Source organism: Corvus hawaiiensis, chromosome 6 (assembly GCF_020740725.1).
Source record: "Corvus hawaiiensis isolate bCorHaw1 chromosome 6, bCorHaw1.pri.cur, whole genome shotgun sequence".
Lineage (NCBI taxonomy): Eukaryota > Metazoa > Chordata > Aves > Passeriformes > Corvidae > Corvus > Corvus hawaiiensis.
The window spans coordinates 7019827-7043451 of NC_063218.1; the positions used below are offsets into that span (position 1 = coordinate 7019827).

General features: G+C 42.5%; 1 protein-coding gene across 5 annotated transcripts in view; it reads left to right on the forward strand.

The window, feature by feature from the left end:
* The window catches only part of SYNE2 (spectrin repeat containing nuclear envelope protein 2), a 175831-nt gene that overhangs the window by 100803 nt on the left and 51403 nt on the right, over window positions 1-23625 (forward strand). For 4 of the 5 annotated variants that reach the window (XM_048305481.1, XM_048305476.1, XM_048305478.1 and 1 more), the window contains 22 exons: window positions 438-557; window positions 1331-1435; window positions 3049-3261; window positions 5046-5213; window positions 6151-6270; window positions 6703-6815; window positions 7451-7592; window positions 8471-8602; window positions 9168-9320; window positions 9572-9781; window positions 10962-11063; window positions 12127-12246; window positions 12399-12599; window positions 13298-13471; window positions 14053-14181; window positions 15896-16092; window positions 16309-16441; window positions 17103-17285; window positions 17698-17844; window positions 19462-19638; window positions 20911-21066; window positions 22484-22633. In XM_048305481.1, the coding sequence (XP_048161438.1) occupies window positions 438-557; window positions 1331-1435; window positions 3049-3261; window positions 5046-5213; window positions 6151-6270; window positions 6703-6815; window positions 7451-7592; window positions 8471-8602; window positions 9168-9320; window positions 9572-9781; window positions 10962-11063; window positions 12127-12246; window positions 12399-12599; window positions 13298-13471; window positions 14053-14181; window positions 15896-16092; window positions 16309-16441; window positions 17103-17285; window positions 17698-17844; window positions 19462-19638; window positions 20911-21066; window positions 22484-22633 (3345 nt within the window). The remainder of the gene's footprint in view (window positions 1-437; window positions 558-1330; window positions 1436-3048; window positions 3262-5045; window positions 5214-6150; window positions 6271-6702; window positions 6816-7450; window positions 7593-8470; window positions 8603-9167; window positions 9321-9571; window positions 9782-10961; window positions 11064-12126; window positions 12247-12398; window positions 12600-13297; window positions 13472-14052; window positions 14182-15895; window positions 16093-16308; window positions 16442-17102; window positions 17286-17697; window positions 17845-19461; window positions 19639-20910; window positions 21067-22483; window positions 22634-23625) is intronic. The other variant, XM_048305477.1, reaches the window with a different exon arrangement.

Genomic DNA, 23625 nt, shown 5'->3' on the forward strand with positions numbered 1-23625 from the left:
CTGCTTGGAGAAGTGGTGCCTCACTACTGATCCAAGCACTTTGGTTTCAAGGTTTCTCACTCTACGTCTTCACTGGCACAATTGTTCTTTACATGCAAGACTTTTTAGGGGACAGGACAGGAGAAAACTAGTGTCTTGTTGCTGGTTTGGTGGTTGTTGGTCTGTTTGGGTTTTTTTCAGGGTTTTTTTTAATAGTGTAAAAAATGAGAATATTCTGCAGCCTCTAGAGAAAACTATCAGTGTCATCCAGCTGCCATTCATCTTGCAGCAGAGCTACAGAGCAAGAAGAGAGGTGGGATTTGGGAAGCGCAGATATGATAGATAAGGCAGAAATAGAGCAAGGTGTTTTAGATGTTTGCAGTGCTTTACATGGCCTGAAGGAATATATCTGAGCTTCCTGTTCACAAGCTAAAGCTGAGCTGTTACTGCTTTCAAAGGGAAGTACAGCCACAGAGAAAGATGCAAGCTTTTGGTCTTCAGAAAGAGATGATGAAAGGCACAAGGAAGACAGTGCAACCTCCTGGTCTTCTGGTACCTTGTCAGATGGCATTGTTCAGGTAATGCACTCAGGTTTATCTCCGTGGGTATGGGAAACTCATCTTTGTGGAAAAGATCCGCATAAGTCCTAAGTGTTGCTGAAGCCTGCAGTGCAAGAGAACTGCAGAAATGCAGGACAAGGTAGCCATATTCATATCTTCCATCTCACACTAAATCTTGCTGTGTAGAATCTCTTTTTCTGTTGCACATACTGGTTGGACTCAGTCACCTTAGGGGTCTTCTGCAATCAAAATGATTCAATGACTCATTCCTTTTAGCTGTACAAAGCCCTCAAAGGTAGAAATGCACATTTAGTAGCAGCAACTTGTTTCACTAAATCCTGGAAAGGCTCTAAAGTGTAGGGGGTGATTTGTGAAAGAGGTTCTCTTTGTACATGAGAAAATCAGCATCTAGGACACCCAATCAGCTACAGTTTTGTTGCCATTCTGCTCTGTTCCTCATGGTGCCTCAGTAATGTTGTGATAGCTGCAATTGTTTGTTTCTGTACATCAGTGCCACAGGCATAACAAAACTGCTCTCTGTGAATCCTCTTGGGCCAGGACCACAGTAGGTTGAGTGGCTGCTGCTCTTTGAGGCTTCTCTACCACAGCAAGGCAATGGAACATAGAATCAGAGAGTCATTTAGGTTGGAAAAGAGCTTTAAGATTGAGTCAGCCATAAACCTGACACTGCCAGGACCACCACCAAACCACATCCCAAAGTGCCACATCTCCACTACTGCACATCTGTATGGAAGATACAAATATTTCCACTGTTGCCTCTGTCTTTCCAGGATGAGGAAGCAATACCTGAATCACCCAGTAAACACGGTGAAGAAACATCTCTGCAAGCTTTGGAGGGCACTGAAGGTCCTGAAGCTGATGGCAGTCTGGCTATGGTGAGTTTGAAGGCCTGAACAAGGGGACATCCTGAGTGAGTTGTGGAACCTACCTCGTGGGCAGAGGCCCTGTTCCACTGTTTTGCTACTGGAGTTTGCTGCAGTATTATATGGTAGAATACCTGCAATCCTTTGTGGCCTCTTCATATTGCTGCTCTGGGTGATGATAAATTTTGACTTTTTCCTTGAAAGGGCAGTTTTCTAGGGAACAAAAGGGAGAATTTTCAAGAGGGAAGCTGCTGGCTTGTCATTCATCCAGGCATGAATGGAGGGGTTTGAGTGATGTAAACGTACATCAGCCATGGAATTTTTAAATGGCAGTTACAGGAGGAATTAAGGAGCTTGACACGTGTTGTTGCTTTGTGGAAGACATGCAAAGGCTAAGATAAGAGTAGGCAGTAGCCTATAGGTTATATACAAAAGAGTGTAGGGAAACATGAGTGCTCCAGGAACACCAGGAGCAGCAGTCTGGTGGCAGAGCAGCTTCAGCTCTTAGGATCACGGAGTCCTGGAATTGTTTAGGTTGGAAGAGACCTCTAAGATCATAGAGTCCAACTATTAACCCAGCACCACCGTTGAGCACTAAAGCACATCTCTAAGTGCCACATCTACACATTTTTTTTTAACATTTCCAGAAATGATGATTCAACCACTTCCTGGGCAGCCTGTTCCAATGCTTGACAACCCTTTTGGTGAAGAAATTTTTTCCAATATCCTGTGGCAGGGGGATTGAAACTAGATGACCATTAAAGGCTCCTTCCTAGCCAAACTATTCTATCATTCTGTGATGACACTGATAGCTGGAACAATGCATTTTGGCTCTCTTTTTTTTATGCCAAATCTCATTTTAATATGAAGGTTGTGCACTAGTACTGGCCATCTCAGGTGCCTGTGTGCTCTGGAGCCATGGGAGCATTCAGGTAGTTCTGCTCTTGTGGTGTTGTGCTTGATTTACTTACTAAGTGCCAGTGTTTGCATGTGTGGAGGCATATACAGACCTGTGCAGCCTTCCAAGTCACCACTCATTATCTGCAAGTACTTTGGACTTCTTGTTATGGACGTGTGCAGTGCAATATTGCTTCTTCAAGAAGCATATCTGAGAAGAATTGCACAAGATGTCCTTAAAAATACACCATTTTTTTTATTGTGTGACTGAGAGCCCAAATAAAGCATGTTCCAGTGTTGGAACTGAACACACGCAAGTAGCTTGTAAGCATTGTCCAACAACTTGTTTTGCAGCTTCCAACTGCATTGCTTTTACGTGTAACTCCCACAGAAAAACATCTCTCCTCAGGGGAGAACAGGTTAATGTTGAGTCATCCACCTCCTGTTCGCTCAGGTATAGCTGCCCTGCTCAGGTAGATCCCTGCAGATGCAAATGGCTGCCTGGAAACCTGTTACACCAGATCTCGGATCGCCTGCCTGCTGAGTTTCCCTTTCTTTCCTTTTTTCCTTCTTGGTTTGTTTCTCCCCCCAAGTCTGGGAGTGTGGCGACAGAGTTGTTTCAGGGCTCTGTGAGTGTGAAAGTTAATCATCTCTCACTGGTAAGAGGAGGGGAGGGAAATTACAAAACCAGGTCGCTCAACACGGTGCTTTGATGTGCTTTGCTTCAGAGCCACCAGTCGCCTCCAGTCCCCAACGCCGCGCTGGGCTCGCAGACAGCGCTGGATGGCGGGAGGCCTGAGCCAGAATCCGTCCTCCTGGTGTGCCAGGCCCAGGTGGCCGAGCTGGAGCAATGGCTAGACAAAACTAAAATGTCCCTGAGGTCAGACTCTCAGACCCCGCAGAGGCAGCAGATGGTGGAGCCGCAGCTTGCTGATTGCCAGGTAAGGTGGTGACATTGCTACTGCTGTGCCAGCCAGCCCCCTTCTCTGGGGGTGTGTCTGCAGAGCACCTCTGCCTGCTGCCTCTCTCCTGCTTCAGCAGCTCCCTCCCTCTGTGCACAGAACAGGTAACTGCTTGGCTTCAGCTTCAGGTGCAGCTCTGCCAGGGCTTGGTTACTCTAAAACCTGGTTTTAGAGTTGGGATCTGTATGGATCATGGGGATTTAGGTAGAATTCTGGAGTATATGTAAAGCTTTGGTTTGATTTGGATTATTTTCAAAACCACAGCTCAGTATAATTTGAATCCTATATTAAAATGCAATTTTTCATTGGTCCTGACCACGATAAGTCAGCTAGAAACAAAAGAGTATTTTTTTTTCTTTTGACATTTTTCACTTTCTGCTTGTCAGAACGATCTAAAAAACTGGTCTAAGAAAGCTTCCATGTTGCTAAGTTTTACTTTTGTAGTTTTTGCTATAAGGTGGGAAGATAGCAATGAGCAGTGGTGATATTTGGACTTACTGCTGTGCACCTAGGGCAGCCTCTTGCCCCCATGGCAGTGGAACAAAAGGAGTGGGTGGTACCTGTTGGTGAGAATGGGAGGAGGAAAACAGGACTGGCACCAGGGGCTGGGTGGGAGGGAGCCCTGGCATGCAGCATGTGCAAATTAAAACGGAGTGTGCAGGCGTGCCACTCTGAGGCTCCCCGTGATGCCAGTCTGGTGTGCCAGCTTGCTTCAAGCACTGAGCCTACCTACAGCAACAAATTTCACTCACAATACCAAAATGTCACCACTTCAAATTACTGAGGGACATTACCAGCTGTTTTGTTGTTGTTTGGGGTGGTTGTTTTTAATTGGAGTGCCTCTAGGTTTAGGCTGTGATTCAGCCAAGTGCTCAGGTGCTGAACTCTGTGGGAATTAGGATCCTGAATGCACCTAAGTAGCTGGCTGTGTCTGGATCCCGTTCAGGGTTTCTGTCAGCATAGGCTTCACCAGGGCAGTTCCAGCTGGTGAAAACAAGCAGGATTCAGGCAGCTGTAAGCACTGCTGAATTCCTGCTGGCATCGGTCAGTCTGGATCAATGTTAAGACATGAACTTGGGCAGGGGAAGAGGGTTCTCTAACCTACTCAAGATCTACACAGAAAAATACACACAGAATGGAAGAGAAACAGTCTCTACATATGGGCATGTGATGTAAAGCAATTACTTTATTGCAGTTGATTACTTTGCAGTTGAGTCATGGTACCTTTCTTCTCCATGCTCACCGTAAAAACATGAGTTTAAAGTATGCAGGGTTACACTTTGATTCACAGCATCTTGGATCAAAAATCAGATCCCAGCAGTTTACAATGGCCTGGCTGACACTTGGAAACATTCCTGTGTGTTGGTAGTTCAGCATCATTCCTCCTAAAGACTGATGTGAGCAGTCTGTGCATTGCCTCTTTCTCCCCCACTGAGGTGTGTTGTCTTCTTGGTTGCATTCAGATGGAGTTTATCATTTCTGCTCTCCTGTTTTATCACTTGATACCTGAGTTAATATAACCTCCTGCAGATGCTCTTGTTTGAAACCGTTTTAAGACTAACTCTGTATAAAATTCATTTAATTGTCCAGAATAAAAAGGGACTATATTGGAGAAAATCTAGGGGGATTGCAGCTATTTCTCTTTTTCCTTGCATGTTTCTGGTCTTTTCAGACAGGGGAGGTGTGAGCATTGACTTCAGAATGTTATCAGAAAAGGAGTGTTGCACTTCTGAGAATGAGTAATTACCTACTGTCTCTTCTAGGTGAGGTTATCAGAGATTGAACAAAAGGTCCTTTCTTTACTGGAAGATTGTGGAGATAGTGCAGACTACCAACAAAAGACAGAAGCTCTTTCCTTGAAGCTGAAGGAGGTGAAGCGCAATTTGGAAAATGTCCAGATGATGCTTCAAGACAAGTACAGTGAAGAGCAGGTAAAGCATATGAATGTTGTTCAAAGGGCAAGAGTTGAGAGCCCTGGTGCTTCAATGGTCTGTAGTTGCAGAACAGTTAGAGCTCACCATGTGAAGCAAGGAAGGGAGAAATGTCAGAGTTGCCATTATTCTACTTCACAGTGCTGTATAATTACTTGTAGTTTACAACAAGTAGTGGATTTTTAATGAGTCTCTGAACAGCATCTTTTCTGCTTTAAGTGCTCAGTGACAGAGGTCAGCATTTTGCTAAGACCACACGAAAAGGACTTAGGGTTTGGTTTGGTTTTCAATGCCTCTAAAAGGCCATGATGTTTGTGACACTATCATAGCAGAGAGGCCTTTTAGTAACTTTCTCTTTGAAGAATGCTTAAATGCAGTGATTCTGTCAGCTCTCCTGCACCACAGCTGCACAGTCTTTGCTGAGTTTCCCAGTGGGTGAGATGGTAACTCCTGGCTTCAGAGCTCATTCCCTCTCTGTTGTGCAAGGGATCAGAGAAGCCCACCTGATGTGTTTGTCTGAGAGCAGCCTCAGTCCCTCTGGCTCGTGTTGAAATATGTCTGTGAGCACAGACAGATTGAAAACCCAGGTGCATGACCAAATCTGTAAGCATAAATTGCACATCCCTGTAATTTGGTCAAACAAAAAGAGGGGAGGGTTAGTATCACCTAATCTGCTAGCAGGAAAAGCAAAGAAAGCAAAGTAACTATGGGGGAGACATGTGAGGACCTTGGCAGAAGGTTAGAATGTTAAAACTTTCAGTAAATTCAACTGGACAAAAATCTTTGCAAAAGTAGCAGTTGTGTTTCATGTGCTGCTGATTCTGTGTGTGGTAAGTCCAAGGCAGCTCTGCTTTTGCCCATTCCCCAAGCTGCACCTGTGGGGTTCTGCTCTGTTGTCAAGTCTGAAAGCCTTCCCACAACAGGTCTCTCTTGACAGGTTCCCAGCAGGGAGAGGATCGACCCAGAGCCCCTGGAGATCCTACACTCCGATGGTTTCAGCACGCCCCAGCTCCCTCTTGCCCAACAGCCCTGGCACAATGGGCTTCAGCACCCACAGGTAATTAATTCTCCTGCCATCCTGGGGCCAGGCTGCTCCACATCCCCTGTGAGCTGCTAGAATTGCTCACTTTTCACTTGCCACTCTCCTTTGAAATCATGGCACTCGAACTTGTATTTGAGCAAATCCCCATTTTCCCTCGCCTTTTTCTTTGTGTAAGGATTGCAGTTAGTGGCATTTAAATTTCTAGATGTAATTTGTTTCTGATTGGGTTTTGCTTTTAAAACTTCAGCTCAGGTAGAAATATATTCCATAAAAATGCATGTTTGCAGAAAATAGTTTGTTCTGTAAAGTCACATTTATACATAAACTGCATTTTATTCTGACAGGTGTAGTCTTATTTTCTTTGCTAAATGATTTCACATAAAACGTGATTGGAAAAGCACAGATTATTACAGTTCACATAATGTTCATGCTATTCTCTGTGCACAGGACCTGAAATTAAAAGCAGCTGAGCAGAAAAACCTCATTGACTTTATTGAGTCGTGTGTGGAAAAAATGCAGCCACAGCTTGAGGACAGCGTGACTCCGAAATCAGAATCCAGGTACAGAATGACAGAATCAGTTACCAGATTCAGTGATGTAAAACTGCCTAGCCCTGCTGAAGCCTTGGTTCTGTTCTTTGGTTCTGTGTGCCTTTAGAAGAAAAATGGCAGAAGCTTGGGGATTTCTGCCATCAACAGTCCAGAGAAATGGGGGCTCATTTATGTGACAGCCTCTTTGATACTGGGCTGACTCTAGAGTTTAGGATCTCGCTATCAGGCAGGACTGACACCTGGCCTAAGCTAAATCAGGCCCATCTGGAGGCAAGTTGGGTATCTCTGTTCACAGCCATGGTGGTACAAATGCACAGACAAACCCAGCCAGTGTAAAAGCAGCAGCTTTGGAAAAGGGGACATTGGGCTCAGGCACCTTCTGGCATGGAACCAAGACTTCCTACAGGACTGTGTTCCCCATGTTGTCATTTCAGAGATGGAGACTGCCAGCAAGCTCCTGGCATATTTCATGAGAAGGGAAAAGTCAAAAAAAGTTTATCAAAGCTTGGATTAATAATCATCCATGCACTTGGTTTCACTCTGGTTTTGAGGCAGGAGCAAGAGAAACGAATTTTATACAGGAAACCTAGTTTTACTTACTCTGCTTCAGTATTTGCTATTCTAACAATGTTTTCTCAATACAGCAGTGGAGATTCTGACTCAAAGAGCAAGCAGGCTGATGCCACCTTAGCTCCAAAGGATCAAATGGGTAATAAATGGCAATATTTACAACAGGAGCTGTCATCAAAGATGAAATCTCCTCTCTGCCAGCTTGTGGAACCTCAGGTTTGTTTAAGTTCCATAAAACGCTCTGATAGTGTAGATAGCAATTAGTGTATCTTTCTGTGTCATAGTAGCATGGCTTTCTATCAGATAACTGAAATCTCTGCAAGGGTTCTCTAGAGGACATTGTTACTGCACAGTGTATCCATGATTGTCTTTTAAACTTACTTTGAGGTAAATCATGTCTCTGAAATAGTGACTACTAAGCTAGTGTGGGAGCACTTAGGTGAATCCCTGTGGTTAATATTCAGAGTAGATGTTATCTCTTAATTCTTTCAAGAGAGCTAGAGGAGTTACCCAGCAAGCTCCCAGCTGATTCCCGTGGATGTGGGTGGAAGTCTCAGTTCCTGCAAGTGAGAACATTTTGGTCAAAGCAAATCTCTGGTTTAAATTTTTTTCTGCCACTCGCCAGTGTGAATTCTCAGACATCAGAAGTGGAGTTTGGGCTGTGTGCATATTCTGGACTGCAGAATTTTACTGCTTGGACAAAACTGTAATTCCTATTATTAAGTTTTGTTCATATTGAATCAGAGTGATTAGATTTCCCGTTCTCTGAAATTGCTGCAATATGTGGAAGAATATCAGACATGTAAAAGGATGAATGTCAGCTCTTCTTCAGGCAAGACTTACCCTACAGTGGGCAGTAGGGTTGCCTTAACACAAGCTACAGCTCTAGCCCATAAAGCTGGGCATCAGAGGCTCCTTTTTCAGTCAATCTCCCATCAGGGTATAGCCTGCCCAGCTTCTGCCAGTAAAAAGGGAATGCTGCTATTAGTGCTTTGAATCTTCTAATGCTTTTTGAGAAGAGTGTTATTTTGTTGCCCATAGCCTGTCTTCATTTGAGCTGTTCATCAAATTGCAATGTTTTTTCCAAATGTTAGATCACAACAAAGATGAATGTGCTGCCTCGAGGCACATTCTCAGGTGCAGGAACCCCAACTGTGGAAGAACTGAAAACTTACACTGTCCAGCTGGGAGACCTAAGCCAGGAAGCAAATGTGGTGCATGCACAGGTAAAAGTGACATGTCCTAAGCATTGCAAAAAACCCCAGGGATTCTAGACACAGGACACTGCTTGGACACTGGTAAAGAGCCAGTAATCATAATATTGCAAATGGCGTTCCTGTAGTGAGCTTTTGTGTTGGGTATCAACTATAATGTACAAATAGGCTGAGGACTTCGAGAGGAAACATTCCAAGTTTCCACTATAATACTTCTGCTGCCTGAATCCGAAGGTTTGCTAGTGTGGGTAAAAATCCTCACGCTATATAGATCAAGGAGCCTGTAAATGATTTCAGTTAATCTGCAGGATTGGAGCTGACAAGACAAACTTGTTGTGCTCATGCCTGAGATTAGAGACCTGTAAGAGCACAGCCACTGTCCAGTATATAAAGGGTCATTGTCTCAGCATTGGCCTTGACAGCTCTGAATATTACATGCATATATCCAAGTCTGTCCCTCAGTATTTCATTAATTCCATTTTAGTATTAGCTGCGCAAACCTCTAACCTTACGTAATTGAATGAATCCTAGCCATGCTTTGGGTGAAAGTACTGAAAACTGGCTTGCATTTACCCAGGATAATGTGGCAGAGGAAGTCTCTTCCAATTTGGACAGAAAATTGTTTGAGTTGCTCCTGGCAATCAGCCGGTGTTTGAATAACATGGAGGAGATGCTGAATACCTCGGTGCTCTCCACCGAAGAAGCAGCTGTGCAGCAGGCTCTGTATGAGGTAACTGTCCTAAATCCTTCCGGGAAGGAGAAACCCCAGTGGATTTCTGCTGCAGCAGAATATATATGGCCTGATATTCCCTCTGTTCTGCTGGTATTATTCAGGAATAAGACCACCAAACTATTTTGTACTGCACAGATTTGGGCCTGTTGCTTTTAACAATTATCAACTTGAGTCCTGCTGCTTCTTAAAAGGCAAGAGTCCTTCCATAGACCATTTTCACTCATGTTGTTTTTCTTTCAACCCTTTAGACTCTGTCTGTGGAGCTGCAAAAACTTCATGCTGATCTGAGTGATAAAAAGGATGATCTCCTGAAGTCCATCAGCTGTGCTGGTGGGAGCACAGATGTGTTCTGCGAGTGCTTTAACAACTTGCAGGCGCGGCTGGAACAAACTCAAGCTGCCACTGCTTCAAGGAGTAGCTCCATGAAAGCTGGGCTGGATCATAATAGCAATTACCTGGTACTCCACTGCCAAATTCACATCTTGTTTCACAGCATCTGTTAGACATGTCAGTGTTAATGCATTTGGGTTACAGATGAGCAACCTCCAATGGGCTTTATTATTTCTTCTTTTTTTTTTTTTTGGCTACTTAAAAAACTTGTCGTGGCCTCTCTCAGTTTTGCTGGTTACAGTGCTGTTTGCAGTGCTGACTGTCACAGAGGCCTGGATCACAGTAGGAAATTTGCCTGTGGAAAGTATGGAAGTAACCCGGGCTCCCATGCAGGCTGAGCTGCAGGCTGAAGCAAATTTCTGTGTGTAGGGACTAGGCCAAGGAGGATTTCATATATTCTTTCTGCTGCTGTGTCCTTAGGAGAGGCAGGCTTCCTCCCTTTTGGTGCCATGTCTGTCACTGGGTTACTTTTAGCAATCTGTTGGGGGTTGATTTGACCCCACTGCATTTACTGTTCTTTTAGATCTTGTGCCACAGAAGCAGAAGCCATGGTTTCACAATTTTTCCTTCTTTTATTCTTCGTTGGAAAAACAGATCATGAGAAACTTTTCTTTAGATTCTGGTGATGGGCTAAATCTACTAAGTACTGCTGGAAAATATTCAGATCAGGTGTTTAGTCTGAAGTAAGGACAGAAGAGTCTGGTCTTTGAAATACAATTTGCAATGTCCAGCAAAACTCCGGTGTGCTCGTTATTTGCAAGTCATCCTGGCCCTTTACTGCTGAATAATAAAGCAGTTCCTTTGAAGAACACTGAGATGTTGTCTCCAAACAGCAGCAGAACAAGTCTTGCAGTATTAACTTATGCAGAATCCGTAGAGCTCCATCAGTCACCAGTAATGGGCTCATTTTCTCATTTTCAGAAGGAAAGAATTTGATTTCCTTACCAGTTTCACAGATTTTTACAGTCACAGAGGATAATTGTGACAGAATAATCTGCTTCTTATATACTACACAGACTCAGAATTTCCCTCTTCCAATTACTGCTCTAAGCCCATAATGCATACGCTTTATTTTGGTGTTGGTTCTTTTTTTTTGTTTAAGAGGAAAAAAAATGCATTTGCTAAAAGAGGTAATCTTTTTGTTGCATTTGCTTAAAGAGGTAATCACTTTGTTTGCTGTGTAATTTTGTCTGGTCATTACTATACTCCTGATATATGATACATTTCTGATGTTTGTTTCTTTTGCAGAATCAAACCAGGCTACTCTATGATCAGTTAACTGAGAAAAAAGCTGCTCTGCAACAATGCTTGAATGAACTACATGGACATAATGTTTCTGAACAGCTTCAGGTAATTTTATTTGAAGGAAATGAGGGTTTTTACAGTATTAGCTATTATTTCTAGTTTTCTTCAATCTTTGAAGTTTCATATTTTCTGAAGTTTGAGTCTAACTTAGGTTTTAAAAATGGGGGAAAGGAGAGAGTTCAGTATTTGCTGTATTCACCACCACCCCTTTTCTTTTTTTTTTTTTTTTACTACACCCCAATCCATACTCAGACCTAATTGCAGACATTTTAGTGGTTGGAGTGGAGGAACTAGTCTCTCCACAACCTCCCGGAGCAAATACACCTCATGCTATGGCAGGGAAGAAAAAGAGCTACACATGTTATGCCTTTTCTTATGCCAAACTACCTTTTCTTTGTGGGAACAGGACTCTTGTATTTGTATTTTCTCATGCAGCGTTTATGAGCACTTTATCATATGGAATTTGACCAGTTAAGCTATTTTCGTTGACCTTTATTTGGATTAGCAGAAAATTAAAAATTAACAGACTGCATACCCTCCCCAGAATGGTCATTGGCCATTTACCTTCTTATTACCAAAGCCAGGAGGGTGTTCTGAAGCTTTTTTGGTACAGCAAGGCTCATAACCTTGCTTAGAGGCATAATTTTCTGCCAGACTGAGAGCTGTGTTCCCTGCTGAATTCCCTAGCAAGGACTGGCTGTATTCTGTCAGGTAACCACTCTTGGAAAAGGAATGCCAGAAGTACATAGCTTTCCTTCCTTCAGAGGGATCCTGTCTCCATCCCTGAGTATTTCTGAATCATAGGAAAAAGCTGTGTTTTCTGAGTCCATGGTTCCTTTTATTGGCTGCTCTTGAATTAGTAGATGGAAAGGCATGTTGAATGTTGTCCTGAGATTCACAAGACCTGAATTCCCTTCATGGCTGTGCTGTGTGAACACAGTAAGTTATGCCATGAACTGTTTTGTCCATTTAGTTTGTAAACTCATTGGATTTCCTGAAGTGCTAGCACGGGAGAGATCCAGGCATTGGATGCACTGCACTACCAGTGGTAATGAAAAGTTTAATGGAATGGAACTCTTCCTAATGGCTTATTTTGTCCTTCATTCAGAAAATTGATGCCTGTGCTGTGGAGCTGCAAAACTTTGAACACCAAGTAGCAAAATTGAGAGGCCATGGAGAAAGATTCCAGTTACCTATCACCTTAATCCAGGAAGCTTATAAATTAGAGGTAAGAGCACAGTTTTGACTTACTCAGCAAGGTTTGATTCTTCTAAGACATGCATTTTCAGCGTCAAAAGGCTGAGGATTATTTTGTCTTCTCTGGGTTTGTGGGATTCATTTCTGTCCTTCACGAATCACTAAACTGTATTTGCATTGTAGGATGTTCTGGATGACATGTGGGGGATCCTGAAAGCCAAGTATGTGGAGCTGAACTCCCCTTCTATCAGTGAAAGCCACTATGAGGACTTGCTTCATGGGTTTGCAGAGCTGGTAGCTGTTGGAAGAGAGAAGATGGCACAAGATCCAAAGCAACTAACAAAAAGCAGAGCAGCTCTGCAGTCTCACCTGAAAAATCACAAGGTATAAGTTGTTTATCACAGCACTGCTCAGGTCAGCATAGCAAGGAGCACTGTTTTCTGTGGCTGGTTTCTCTCCAGTGTAATGGAGGAGAGTGACTGACTCATAGCAAAGGGGAGGGACTGGAGTATGTGCAGAAAACAAAGCCAAGTTTTTCAGCAGACCAAAATAGTACCAGTTTTGGTGATAAATTGCTACTTCTGTTTACCTCAGAACACATTGATGTGTAAGAAAAACACATCCTTCTTATAGATATCCCAAAGGATTATGGTGTCCTGCTTACTACTTAAGCCTTAGAACTCCTTGGTGTCCCCTGGCACCCAGGTGAAACAAACTGGATAATGACTGTCTGGTGATAACTACCTCATGCTAAACTATGGATTTATTTATAGCTAGACTCTTTCTTCCATCATTTTCCTACAACATCCATATAATGTCATACAATTTGAAGGTATAAATGTAGATCTTTCTCTTTCAAAATGAGAACATTGAATGCAACTGATTCTGACTAAATGTAAAATAATCAGTAACTGCCCATATTGGTGGGATGCAGAATTTGCGTAGAAGTCTCCTGACTGCAACCTTGAGAGACTCTGAAACTGGCTTCTCAGTGAGTCTTCTCCATCTTCCCCTGCTTGTGGGAGTGTGATCTCTCTTAAAGAGCTGACACTGAACTGTGCTTTAACTTGGGGTTTTTTTAGGACTTTTTCTGCAACCTCATGACACGCATGGCTTACATGGAAGCGTTTTCCAGGAGAGTGAGTCCTGCTGTCCTGCAAAAGAGAGAGGAATTCTGGAGAGAGCTGATGAATGAAGTCAAATTGCTGGAGCAGAAGGCCTGCCAGTATGGTATACACTTAGAGAGCCTGTTAAAGGTAATAAGTCAAAAGACACCCAAGAGTAAAAAAGCTGGAGGGAAGGAGAAAAGTTGCATCTAGGGCAGCTCTTGTCCCACCTGTGATTCTTTGGCTAGTAGGTGTCCTTTCCTGTTTCCACTGGACAGCAACAGTCTATTTATTACTTATTCTATGTGTGTCAGTAAACCAACTTTCTTCTTGAAAATCTCTGAAAGTGGACATTTCAACACTTTAGGACTTCTTGCAGTGACTTTTAGTGCCTGGACTGACAGAAGAGCCCTTTAAGGCAGAAAAATACCAGCACCACTTTAAAATAAAACTTAAAAAAATTAACAAATAATCTCAGAATATCCCTAGAGAACAAAAATTGAGCACACCACTTTAAAATAAGAATCCTTGAAGATATTGGAGAATGAATAATTAATTCATCTGTGGTAAAATCATGTCTTACTTCAATATTTACATATTATTCACCTATTTTTGTGTTATGTTTCATTAAAGCAGAGCTGCTGATGCTAGAGAAGGCATTAAGGCCTGAGTCTGGTGTATTAAAATGCAGATGAATGCATGCTGTGTTAACAATTCAATGTATTTTTTAGGATTGGATGGTATTTGATGAGCAGTGCCTAGTTTTCAATGAGTTAGAGGCACTTGCCTCTGCGTTGCCTTCTGTCAGTTTGGTTGAAGAAACTGAAGAAAGATTAATGGAAAGGATTGCACTCCTAGAGGTATTTATGTGTTTGTCACTGCTTTTCTTTGTGGATCAGTAGAACCAGCAAAAGTATTAATTAGTATATGAGGAGGTGATCTGCAGGGCACTGTTTCCTTTGTCTCCTCAGCTGTGTGTGGATACAAGCTCAAAACAGGCTTTGAAAAGTAGGATAAGATTGGGCTGCTAAATTCAGCCAGGGGCTACAAGTCCATTTTAGTGGGAGTAATGACTATAACTACTTTATAACTCAATCTTCCGGTGAAAGTATTTGGGATAAGATGGATGTTGTGCAGGCTCCATGAATCCCAAGAACAGCAGGAGCCTTGGAGTGAGCACAGTGCCCCTTCTCTGTAATTCAGAAATTATTTTCATGCCATGGTGTAAAACCTATGGAAAAGGAGAATCAACCTACTGCTTTCAAATATCTGAAAATACCAAATATTTGAGCCCTTATTGCAGCACTGGTTGCAGCTGCATCTCTGATGACAGAGCTACATCTTTATTTGGCACCTCGGCCCCAGCTGGAAATATTTTAACCATTTTTTAAACACATGTAAATATAAGGATATGAAAGCAGCCTTTATGGTTGTTTTATAAAATTAAGAAGAAATAGTATTCAGTAACCTTGCTGATGTATTTTCAGAGACTGCTCTGCATTCCTCACAGGTTTGACCTTTCTCAGTCTTCAGAGGACACACTCTGTTAGAAAATTTTGAATTAATAAGTGTTTAATAAAAGCAAATTAATGAGTGTTTAATAAATGATTAATGAATGTTTAATGAAGGAAAAAAGGACTGTAGTGATTTAATCTAGTTGACTGCAGGAAAGACATCACTGGGCATGCCCAGAAAATTCTGAGCTACAGTAAAGCCTTGTAATAAATCAACAATAGATGTTTACAGTCATGGTGGCCCTCAGGTGCTTTTGACACTTGTTGCACTGAGGCAGGAGACATGCAAGGTGTGCACAGCCACTGATGTGAAGTTGCCTGTTTTTCTTTGGCTTTTTAAGTTCTTAACTAGCTCTTCATTCTTAAGTCTTAATTTGTCTTCAAAGACTTCAGAAATAAAGTCATAAGGCTGTAGAAGATGTTTGGTGGAGGGTGAAGCTGTGGAGCTTCACAGTTTCAACAACAGAGCAGAATAAAATTCTCCAGGGCTTAATTCCAGTGAGAGAAATAACCCCAGACCTTTGTTTTTTACGTAATGACTTCACTGTTCACTCTTCATTCCTCCCTGCCACCATTATTCAATAATTATCCCAGCACTTTCCTTCAAAACAGTGGTAGCTTTTTTTTTTAAATAGGATAGAGCCTGAAGGAGGAACAGTCACTTTCAAAAGGAGCAAGGGAAGACCATAATTTTATGGTGGGAACGGTCATATGTTAGGACAGTGCAGCTAGATCTGATAGTGTCCGTTGCCTGAGGTCTTCAGGTGTCGGAAAAGCCCATCAAATCATAACACAGTCATTCTGATAATGTATGAAAATACATCGAGATTTGTCTTAATCTACCCAGAGGAAGCAAACAAACAAAAAAACTCAAACAAACCCACAAAAACCTGTGTCCCTTTTGCATGTAATGAATTACAGATTCCTATCGTTTGGAAAATAAAATACATTACAGAGGAAATGTGAGATTAAGAAGTTACAACCAGTGATATGTGTTTTTCTAGTTGTGTTTTCTGTCTTTAAAATGTTACTGTTTTGCAAACTTCCCATATTCTGACAGAAAATCAAAAGCAGTGTTGATGAAAAGCATGCCAGGCTGTACCAGATGGTGAAAGAAGGAAAGAAATTGCTGACTGCTGTGAGCTGTCCAGAAATAAGAAGCCAGATTGGGAAGCTGGAAGAGCAGTGGTTGTCTTTAACCAAAAAAGTTGGCCATGAACTACACCGACTTCAAACGTTACTGAAACTCCTGGTCAGGTGGGTCTAACACACAAAACCAATTTGAAGTACCGGCTAGAGATTAGTTTGTGATTTTTTTGTAGATGACAGCTGAAGCCATGCTTCTGCAGGGTTATGCAGCAGCAGAGGTGCCAGAATAGCACATGCCTTCTCACAGGGAAGACAACGTGGAGAGCAAATGTCTCCTGGCCTCAACTACATGTGTGATTTTGTGTTTTTTTTTCCTCCTTGTAGCTACAATAGAGACTCAGAGGAGTTAATGAAATGGTTGGATTTTGCTCAGCAGAGAATGAATTTTTGGAAGGAGCAGTCTCTCAATGTGTCACAAGATCTTCCCACCATCAGGGACAACATCAGCAGCTTGTTTGTAAGTCATTTCTGCTGCCAGGTTTAGATAAGACATTCTGATTGAATTCTGGTGAATTCTGGTGAAAATGACCCTTTTGAGAGGTTTTTTGTGTTTGCCATGACCATGAGCCACCCACATAATACAGCACTGAATGGCTGTGTGCCCCAAAGCCACTTAACAACTGAACCTGGAGTGTGGGCTCAGGGTACAGGAGTGAAGGTGATCAGCCAAAGTCAGGAAAGAGAAACATGCTGGATTGCATTTCATGTCTTTGCCTGCTCCACTTGGATGACAGGCCAGGAGGTTCGGCCCCAGTGTGAGGCCAGACAGAAGGAACAGTGCACAGGGGGAAAGCAAAGCGTCATGAAGGTTTGACTCGGTAGATGTGAGCTGGCCAGAGGTATGAGGACTGTGGTTGCTCCCTGGACCTCTGTGTGAAGTGGGGATCAGGATATTCTCAGCCTCTGTGGGAGCAAAAGGTGGCATTCAGCACTGTATATCAAGGCGGGCAAAAAAATGCTTTATCTGCCAGAACATGTTGAGCTCAGGTTTTCGGAACTTTGCAATCTTGATAAAATCTGTTTGTTGAGGCATTTCATCCTGTGAAAAAGTGGTTTGTCTTCATTTCAATAGATATATAAATATTTACCCTCTCTTAAATTTCTCCTGTGCACCTCAGACATTTTCTAAGGAAGTTGATGAAAAATCTTCCCTGAAGTCATCAGTGGTGAGCACTGCCAGCCAGCTCCTCCATGTGAAGCAAGCTGATATTGTAGCACTTAGGTCATCTTTGGTAAAGTTTGAGCAAGAATGGGGAGAACTGATTACACAGCTCCCAACCATCCAAGAAAAGCTGCACCAGGTGAGTGAGAGACTCTGCTGCCATCTCTCAGTTCAAGCTAAATAATTATGTTAAAATGTTGCTGCTGGGATTCAGTTGCCTTTTTCTGAATTAGCTGTGCCTTGCTTTCAGAATAACCCCAGTATTGTACTGCAGTTTAAGTATTGCTGTGTTCTTCCTGGGCTGTTTTACATATATTTATTATCTTTACAGTTTTGCATGAATGTCTGTTACAATTAGAAAGAATTTTATTTCAGATTCATGAATTCTAGAACTGAAGTCATTTGCCCCTCTGGAGCACAGGGCTCACTTTCAAGTTCATGCCCCAGTAATGCGATTATAGTGCCTGAGCCTTTCCAAAAATAGAAATGCCATTTTCCTTGGTATTTCTAACAAGCAGAATGTAGAGGATTCATTATATGCTTTACCTCAGCTTCAGATGGAAAAGCTTTCATCACGGGAAGCTATTGCTGAGCTAATGACCTGGCTGGACCATGTGGAACAACAGCAGGAATGTGAGGAGCCAATAAATTCACAATGCAGTGCTGCCCAAGTCAAGAGCCACCTTCAGAAGTACAAGGTAAATGGGAAACTGTAAGTCCAGGCTTGCTGTAAAAAGGATGGAAGCAGCCTACAGGCACTGTCATGTCCTTCCCTTTGCTCTCTAGACGGTTTCTCAGTCTGAAACATGTTGTAACATCCTCCTTTATAAAACCTTATGCTTCCATGACACACAGACCACTGCCTGTTCTGCAATACAGCTACTGCCTGCTGGGCTGTAATCTCCTTTTCTCATGCTGTCCCATCTGTCTCACTTGTTCTCTCTCCTGCATTTAGATTATAAAATGTGACGAGCAGGAAAGCTTTGCTTCCTTAGGAAGACAGACCGTGTTTGTGCTGTGTTCTAGTCTATCTTTTTAACAAGGAATACCTCCTAATGGAGCTCCATAACCAGAATCCATTTAACTAGAGAACAGGGGGTTTGAATACTATGTGTCATCAAAAGAAATAACTTGCTAGGAAAGAGGGACAAGATGAACATCCTGCAGAGAGAGAGGCTGCAGCAGACTGCTGGTGCTGTTCAGATGTCAGAGCACCAGTGGCAGAGGCTGATTGCTCCAGCCACAGGAAGGATTCAAGCTGTGTACTCCAGAGATGCCAGGGAGCCCAACCTCAGGGCGTGAATCCCCACAGAGCCATATTTTGCTCTGCCCCTGTAGAGCTGCCAAGCCCTGCTCGGGGCTCACACAGGCTGACAGTTCTCAGTCTGCAGCTGCAGCTCACAGGCACTTTGGTGCTGCACATAAGAAATGCAAACATTTCTTTCCAAGTGCCTTGGTATAGCACATATATAACATTTTGGTCTGTATCATTTGGATTTGGCAGTTGGGACATGTAGATGAGTTGCTGTTTTTAACACTTTGGATATTTAGAGGTGAGTTTGTAGGTTTATCTTTCGTACTTGTCAGCAAGTGGGGTTGTGTGTGCTGAGAAGAAAGCTGGGATGAGGGTCACAAATTCCTAGAGGGAAGCAGCTATGGCTTCAGTACCTCTACTGTGGTATTCCCTTGTGGCTTTCCCAGGCACTACTAGATAAATAAGGAGCCCTTTCCTACTCTCTTCTCCTCATACCCTCTGAAATAAAAAGTCATTCCCTTATATGTGTAGTTTCTCACTCATCTCCCTGGGCTAGAGAGGCTGGTGCTAGAAGACACCTTTTCCTCCCAGATATTCTGATACTCTGTTCTGATACCAGCTATTTTGTTAACAGGAGTAGAGTTTCTTACTGCATTTGCCTATGAGTTGCAGGAGTGTGGCAAAACCTTAGTTTTAGCCTAATCTGGGCCCATGGCAGCGTGATGGTTTTGTCCAATGGATTAAGGGCAGGGTCTGGTACCCCTGGATTTTATTCTCTGCTCCATCACTAGCCTGTTTTTACCTTGAACTACCCATGTAATGATAGAGATTTTCTGCAGAAATTTCAGTGGATGACAACAGCTACACAAATACAAACCAGTAAAATTTGAGAAGTATTCCTACAGCCAGATCTCTTTCAGAAAAATATTTTAGGTCATGGTTCAAAGAAAGTCATCAATGTCCCATAGCCACACCCTGAAGCATCATCAGAACCGATCAGAATGAAACTACAAAACTGATTGGTTTGCATTTTTGTTCTTCCTCTTTTTTTCCCCTGCAGGAATACATGATGGAAATGAACTTTAAGCAGTGGATGGTAGATTTTGTTAACCAGTCCCTGCTGCAGATGAGCACCTGTGACGTGGAGAGCAAGCGCTACGAAAGGACAGAGTTTGCTGAGTGCCTGGGCGAGATGAACCTGCGGTGGCACAGGCTGCAGGCATCCCTCAACAGAAAGGTTGGGTTAAGTTCCCATGGCTTTCTCTCTTACAACTCTGATCTTGCCTGTGCCACTGCTCTGTATCAGGGATATATTAAGCTACCAGCAGTTTTCCTGTTGTAGCAGTTGGATTTGTGAAAACAGTGATTACTAAGTAAGTAGTGTTGACAGCTGCATTCAGATGGGCACATATGAGCCTCCTGGACAAGATGTAGCAGGGGTCAGTTCCCAGCCCTGCTCCAGCCCTCCTGGGTCACTGGAAATGGGTTACTCTGTGTTGGTGTCCTCCTCCTACAGTTGTTAAATGTGCTTTCCCAATGAAGTGCTTTGAAGGTCAGTCTACATGCAGAATTTTCCTATCAGCACGTAATCTGTTTCTCTGGAGAAAATCTGTTTCAGGCAGTGCCTCAGAATTATTCTATTCTAGTGAGGCTAGAAATAATCCATGCATCCAGAATTAGATGCTGCTGCTTATGTGCCCCAATGCCCAGAAAAGCTGGTGTGACTCATGATATGGAAAAGACCATGGGAAGCTTAGAATCCCCTCTACCAACACATTCCTCTTTTATCTCTGTGTCTCAATTTATACAGCTTTGGGAGAAGCTGCCCCCTCTGAATCCAGATACAAGCACTGCTGGTCAGGTGGAAAATTCCCAGTATTTTTTAGTTCAGAAACCCTGTCAAGCGCGAAGAAACGCTGACAACCCCACAAGTAAAGAAGCAGGCACACAGACATGAATTGTACAGAGATTGCAACCTCTGCCTGACATCTTGCATTCTATCTACAGAAGACTGTGAACTTTTCTTCCAGAAATATTTTCAAGTGGAAATTTCATTTCCAGCACAGCTGAAAATTTTCATGATAAAATTTCAGTTTCCTCAGGGTAGAAGTTATCCTCTCTAACCATTTTCATGAAATTGCACTCTAGGATTTAATGGATCCACAGGGCTGAGATTGAAGATAGGAGACTTGAGGTTCCCTTCATCTTAGTAGCCTTGTTGATGGGTTTTAGTGAGAATGAGATTTTCAGACTCCATGTGAATCTGTCCACATAGCCCAGGGTCCCCCAACTTGTCATGTCTCCCAGCTCCAGAACACACAGTGCCTTGTTTCTTCCCAGGGAAAAGGTCAGATCCTAAAGAGTCTGCAAAACTTCCTAGGTTTTCCTTTCAAAATATTTTCTCTAAAGAGTATTTTCAGTGTAGATTTTGTAATCTCAAATTTTGTCATGGAAGGCGAAGCCCTGTTTCTGCCCACCCATAGATTTAAGTAAGTTTTGTGACTTTCAGATACAAGACCTGGAGCACATTTTGGAGGATATTACTGAGAATGAGAACAAAGCCCAGACTCTGCGCAACTGGCTGGAAGCTCAGAGTGATCGATTGAGATCCTTACGGACCCCAGCGAGTCTGATCTCTGCACAGAACACCTTGGATGATTGCAAGGTAAAGCCTTACATCAGTGATGCCATTGTAAAAACCCTATTTAGCACACTTTGCTGAATCCAGACTAAGGAACTGCACAGATTTTAACAGAAAGAAGTGTAAAGGAAGTTGCCATTTCCCAGAAGAGTTCTACAATGTTGTTTTAATTAAATCATGTTGCATTCAGGTGATAAAGAGTCAGAGCCACTTTTAATATGAGTGGCTATTCTGTGGGGGTTTTTTTTCACCAATTGAAGATCCATCTGCTGTTGCTTCATGGTATTTGGAGTGTTGTGCATCAGTATTGTTGTGTAGCAATATTGTATTCTGAGATACTTCAAGAGAAGTAGTTCTTAGTTCGGCACAGCCATGGCAGAAGCTATCAATCCCATTAGTTTGAAGAGCTCTGTGATGGAAGTGTCATGGAAACTACTCAGTCCCATTTGGAGAAACAGCAACCCTCTCTACTTGTACCCTAAATTGTAGTGTAGTCTGTCTGCAGCAGCCTCAAGGATCTGGGTGTGCTTTGTTGTGTTTTTCTAGGCATCAGATCCCTCACAATTAATACAGGTGGCAGCCAGCTAATAATTGGTTCCTATTACTCTGACAGTCTGCTGTTTTCATTCAGTACAGTGTTCCCTCTCTATTTTTTTAACGTGGAATATTTGTTCTTTCATTGCCATGGTTACATCTCTCTCTTGTAGTAGACTGCTTTTATTGTCTGGAGTGCTCTGTTACACACTGAGTTACTTGTGTCTCTGAAATGTGTGGAGGGACCAGAATGGAAAAAAAGACACAAGGGTAGTAGCTTGGACTAAACACTCACCTGCTCACAGCAACACACAGTGCTAGGATACAGTTGGCTAAAATGTTTCATTAAAATTCATTTTGTCAATAAAAATGAGGTCCAAATTTGAAAATGTTTTGGGGGTGGTCAGTGAGAGGTGAAAAAAGGTCGTGGCTTCAAGTGTAGCATTATAGGAAAATGTCATGGCCCATTGTGGCCATTATCATTGTATCATAACAGTGGTAGTTCCTCGTGTTGTGAAGAACTCCCTGCTGAGCTTTCCCCAGCATGTCAAGACTATCTGATAATCTTGCTGGTCGTGTTGGGGAGGGAGTTATTCTCCCAGGTATCTCCATTCAGTAGAGATTGTTCTCACTTGATTTCACTGGAATTTATTTGACTGGAATTTCTCCAATGGGAGTCCCTCTTGAGTAAAGGGACAAACTGAAAATAATTTTCTAGAAGTTGTTAGGATGTCAGGGACTTGCCCATTGCAAAACCAGTTCCCATTTAACCCTTGCCTGACTGAAGAATTATGCAAAATTGGTTTTAAAAAAGGAATGCTTATCTGAGCTCTTCATACAGAAGTTTTTTTTCTATGGTCTCATTAAAAGATCTTATTTATCTTCTTTTTTTTTTCCCATTATTTAGGAGCTAGAAAATCAACTTACAGCTAAATCCAAAACTCTTGATGAGCTCAAACAGAGTCTGGCTTTGAATGGTAGTGCAGAACAAAGCCCAGAAGCTCAGTCTCTCAGGATAGCTGAGCTGTGTGAAATGAAGGACAGCATTGTAAACCAGGTAAAAGCCTTGCTTGTGTTCAGGTTTCCTCCACTACATGTTCTGACCACCGGTGTTATTAATCTTCATAGGATGGCAGGAGCTGGTACAAAAAAGGTGCAAAGTATTCCTTACTCTTTACCTTCCTAAGAAGGTAATTTACTGTAATGTGAATTAATGTATATCCAAAGTTGGGAGATAAAAATTGGTCTGATCTTGAAGCAGTTTGAGTACAAAGGGAGGAGGAACAGATCCCCATCTGCAGTTTAAGAAAATAAAGAAATAGCACTGCTATTTTTCTGTCAAGCTGAAAATGGAGACCTTAAACTCTCTTACTTGATCACCCTGCTCTTTCTCCCCTGTAGTGCAACTGGTAGAAGCTGCCTCCTCTGGCCCTGTTCTCACTACAGCTTTTCCACCTCCCAGTTACTATTTCATCCACACACTGGGATGGCTTTTGCCATCTCCAGATCCTATGTAGTTTCCAGTTGCTTCAAGGAGAGTCTGGCAGATTGGTTTCCCATGCAAACTGACTCCCCAGAAGTTTGTATTTATAGTTATAATATCTTTATCCTTGGAGCTGATCTTTTTTTTATGTGGATGTAGTTGATAGGTGCAGGAGAGATAATAATGAGTACATTTATAGATTTAAATTTGTGATAATAAATAGCCATATACGGTAGAGAATTATGCGTGATGGAGTGATTGTGTTTCTAGTTAAGATTGCTTTGCACTTTTTGTTATAAATTCCTTGCCTTTTTTCCTCAGAACTTTGTGAAACCTGAAGCCTTTTGCTTGAACTCTTCCACAGGAGGTGTGGATCCAGTTTTGATCTGCTGCTTCTTGGTTTAGGTTTCAGCAGAAAGGATGTGATTGTTTCTTACCAAGAAAGCAGGGAAATTTATGTCTATGTATAAGATGGAAGTTTTTCCTTCTGATGTCTAGCTGGGGATAGAAATAGGCAGGATTGACAGCCTGGTGCTTTTTTCTTCTTACAGTCACCATGGGTCATG